This window comes from Sinocyclocheilus anshuiensis, unplaced genomic scaffold (assembly GCF_001515605.1).
Source record: "Sinocyclocheilus anshuiensis isolate Anshui unplaced genomic scaffold, SAMN03320099.WGS_v1.1 scaffold1136, whole genome shotgun sequence".
In the NCBI taxonomy this organism is placed as follows: domain Eukaryota; kingdom Metazoa; phylum Chordata; class Actinopteri; order Cypriniformes; family Cyprinidae; genus Sinocyclocheilus; species Sinocyclocheilus anshuiensis.
In genome coordinates, this window is record NW_015548521.1 from 74296 (window position 1) to 78552 (window position 4257).

General features: G+C 39.1%; 1 protein-coding gene across 1 annotated transcript in view; it reads left to right on the forward strand.

The window, feature by feature from the left end:
* Positions 1-1967: 1967 nt before the first annotated feature.
* LOC107656798 (serine/arginine repetitive matrix protein 4-like) overlaps positions 1968-4257 on the forward strand; it is a 57953-nt gene continuing 55663 nt past the window's right edge. The window contains exon 1 of the mRNA XM_016444744.1: positions 1968-2134. Coding sequence (XP_016300230.1) covers positions 2004-2134 — 131 coding nt within the window. The 5' untranslated portion in view covers positions 1968-2003. The remainder of the gene's footprint in view (positions 2135-4257) is intronic.

Genomic DNA, 4257 nt, shown 5'->3' on the forward strand with positions numbered 1-4257 from the left:
TGGCAAATTCATCATATTCCTTTCAGCATACTACTTTTTCATTCTTCTATACCTTCACTAACACCTTCATGTCATCTATTATCACATTTTGATAAATTTGCCAAATGTGTCAAACTGATACTTTTGTAACACTTTATGTTTGCTATCATTAAGTCATTAACAAGTATAAAATATGCAAATGCAGATAAATAACAGATACATTTTAACAGATAAATTCTATACAGTAAATGCAAAAAGGCTTCGTCCTAACCATTTGCAATTTTATTAAATCTACAGTTTGTATCTCCTATGAAAATAAAAAAAAGCATAATTTTCCATGAGTCTTCTCACGTCATGCAGCCATGTTACTTTTGGATCAAAATGGTACATTTAATCCAGACTTTTATATGTCACTAAAGTAGTTGCTTTACAATGTAAATTTGACCAAACGTCTGTATATTCCCCAGGATACCACCGGGATTTAAGGGTTAAGTTATGGTTGTTTTGTTATTAATGAAGGATATCATACAATGTTACTCATATTTTAGTGTTTTATAAGTTGATTACTTCACAGTCACATGATTGTATAGTTCTCAGGATCTTAATTATTCAATGGAAATGCTTAGAATCTTTTAATAAGCTAAAACAAAGGTGAGCACTTTACAAATGTGTTATCTGTTAACATTCGTTAATGTATTAACTGACATTAACGAACAATGAACAATACATTTATTACACTATTTATTCATTTTTGTTAAAAAATCAAGTAGTTCACTGTTTGCTCATGTTAGCACACAGTACATTAACTAATGTTAGCAAACACAACTTGTGATTTTAATAATGCATTAGTAAATGCTGAAACTAACATTAACTAAGACTAATAAATGCTGTAGAAGTATTGTTAATTCGTGGTTCATGGTAACTAATGTAGTTAACTAATGAACCTTATTGCAAAGTGTTGCCAAACAAAGATATATCTTTTTATTTTGTAATAATTGACCAATGCAAAGTTTTTACATTTTATCGCTTTAATGACTTTGAACAATTATTCTAAAATGTGAACAATAGTAGTTCTAAAGAATGAACCTATGTGTCCATACTTTTGACTCAGTGATGCCTTTCAAACTGAAAGAATGACTTGCATATGAAGAGTGTACATAGATACAAAGGCACTAAATGAGGAGGCTTGTTGCTTTTGTTTGTAGTACTATCACCTGTGCACTCTGCAGCTGCAGGTGGGGTTTCAGTGACAGGTGGTGTTTGGGAGAGGGAGGGTGGTTTACTGTGGGGCCTCGAGGGCTAATGGGGGAAATGCTTTGCCTCGGAAGTATTGTGCCTGACACATGCTCCGTCTGCTGCCTCTGCGCCGACCCCTGCCTCTTTTGTTATGCTGATTAAGGCAACAGGCACCGTCTTTTGTTCAAGTCAGAGGACGCGAGAGAGAGAGAACGAGCACGGAGGGATGGTCACGCTCCCTGTGACCTATAGTCTTCTCTTCTTTAACGTCACAAGGTGCCCGCAACAAAAGCGAGCCAGCATCGGCTGAGTTTCTCACATCGCGACGCGAGCGAGCTGAGGTTGTCAGAACTCTTCCGTCCACATACGCTGGCACTGGACTTATGCACGCTCGTGTATGTAATTTCTAACTACTGGGAGTTCAATGCATATTGTGAAAAAGCGATTCAGCTGGTGGCTTCCGACTCTTAAACTGACTTGAAGGCGGGATGCGCGAAAAGGGACGCAGAGGCAATTAATAGAAGCTGGCCGCCGTCGTCATGAAACTGATGGGGGAAACGTAAAAACAGACTCTGAAGAGAGCTTAAATCGGACTCTTCACGCAAGACAAGCACAAACACCGGGAAAAGGAGCTGATCGCTGCCACAAACATTCCGCTGGTTTCAGAACTTGGACAGCTCCCTCGTTCAGCCGCCTACACAAATCGACCGTGTTGAGGATTCATCGAAACTACGGCACAAAACCGACTCGGTTCTTCTCGGTATTCACCCCTAAAACATCGTGACGCCATGGCAGGTGCACTTCAGGGAGAGAAGCTGCTTTTTGAGAAGTTCTGGCAGGGCACGTTCAAAGCCGTGGCGATGCCGAGACCCGAGAGCATCATCGTCGCCAGCATCACCGCGCGGAGAGCCGTGGCAAAGTGAGTTCTTTAGCCTGAGCAGTCGTTTTGTTTCAGAATGCCATTTAATAGCTTGAAAAGTGCTTCACATTTGAAGCATCAGACTTATTTCTCCTTTTTGAAGCGCCAGATATAAAACACATGGTAACACTTTATTTTAAGGTGTCCTTGTTACACGTAACACGTGCTTACTATTATAATAACAACAATAAATTATGCATAATTACATGCAAGTAACCCTAACCATATAGTAAGTACATATAGTTAATTGATATTACTCACATGTATAATTACACTGTACCAAGGACACCTTATTGAAATAAAGTGTAGGCTAACAAAATACATACACGTTTCTTTAATTGGTGACAATTTATTCCTGACATTTGTATGGAGTCTCTTTGTATTTGTTTTGTTCACCATGTGTTTTATATTGGGATCTCAGTACACTCTTAAAGATAAAGGTGCTTAAAAGGTTCTTCACAGTGATGCCATAGAACCATTTTTGGTTCCACAAAGAAGCATTCAGTCAAAGGTTCTTTAAAGAACCATCTCTTTCTTACCTTTTTATAATCTGAAGAACCTTCTTTTCGCCACAAAGAACGTTTTGTGAAACAGAAAGGTTCTTCAGATGTTAAAGGTTCTTTATGGAACCATTTAGACAAAAAGGTTCTTCTATGGCATCGTGAAGCACCTTTATTTTTAAGAGCTAGCGTTCTCATTTGGTTGCCCTCACTTGTGTTCATGCAACTTTTTGTCCCATTTTCATATCACGCAAACACTGAGTGCGAATTCCTCCTGTGCTCTACATTCATCATTGGCCGTCCTTCACTGGAGGCCAGTCAGTTTCACTTGTGCACACATAAGTGCACAGCAGAGCGAGAGGCTACATAGAGTCCTAATGAATCAAGTCAGAGTAGAGCCCTTCATCATGCCCTTAGGTTAGGACATGAAGATGATCTCAGCGCCTTCTCCTTCACCCATGAATTAGGAGGCATGGCAGAGTGTCGAATAGAGAGAAAAGGCAAAATAGCAATAGAGAAACCAGGGCTTTGCTTTCCTTTCCTTCATTTCCTGTTAATCAGGATCAAGCCTTACTCCTCGCTCATTACGCCGGTAAGTAAGAGTGCGTAACTGATTTGTGATTCACTCTTATGCATGTATCTTTCCATGCACTGTGTAACTCATCTTGCTGTCTCGGGGAGACTGGAGTTGCAGTGCAGAAGCACAAAGGTTCTATTCAATGTTCAATGTTCAATTTATTTATAAAGCACTTTAAAACAACCTTAGTATACCAAAGTGCTGTACACAGTTACATTGATCCAAACACACAATAGAGTAAACACGTCATTAGAAATCCACAGTCACAAAACATTGAAAGCATGGGAAAAAAGATACGTTTTTAAAAGACTTTTAAACTCTGGAGAAGCTATTCTGATGAATAATGGCATATTGTTCCATAGCTTGGGGCCAGCAACAGCAAAGGCTCTGTCACCCCTGCATTTCAATCTAGCTCTGGGAATCACAAGCCGATGCTTAGTCTGTGATCTGAGTGATCTAGCTGCTGGGTTGTGTACTATAATCAACTCAGAGAGATATGGAGGAGCAAGATTGTTTAGAGCTTTGTACACGAAAAGCAGAATTTTGAATTGGATGCGATAATTAATCGGTAACCAGTGCAATGAACGCAAGACAGGTGTGATGTGATTCCTTCTATTGGAGTCTGTTAGCGCATAACTGCTCGATTAATAGTCGAAATCTTCCGCAAACCTGCTGCTTTCTGGTTCTCAGTATTCTGTAAAGACAGGAAATATAGCATTGTTGCTTTAAGGAAATGTTGTACCTGACTTGAAAGAGAAATAGTCATTAGAAGTGGCTTAAATCATATTATTGACCTTAAGAGTAAAACTAGTTGTTTAGAATTTAGGTTGCTTGACAAAACATTCTTTAAATGTTCACACAAAAATTACAATTCTGAAATCACTTACTCACCCTCATGTTGCTCCAAACACAAAAAGAATTTGTCTTGTGAAACGCCTGTCTTGTGAATAGTCAAACGGTCTGCGTAAATGATGACAGGATTTTCATTTTTGGATGAAAAATCCCTTTAGAGTGTACAGTCTCTTTAAAAGATATGCCCCCCCCCC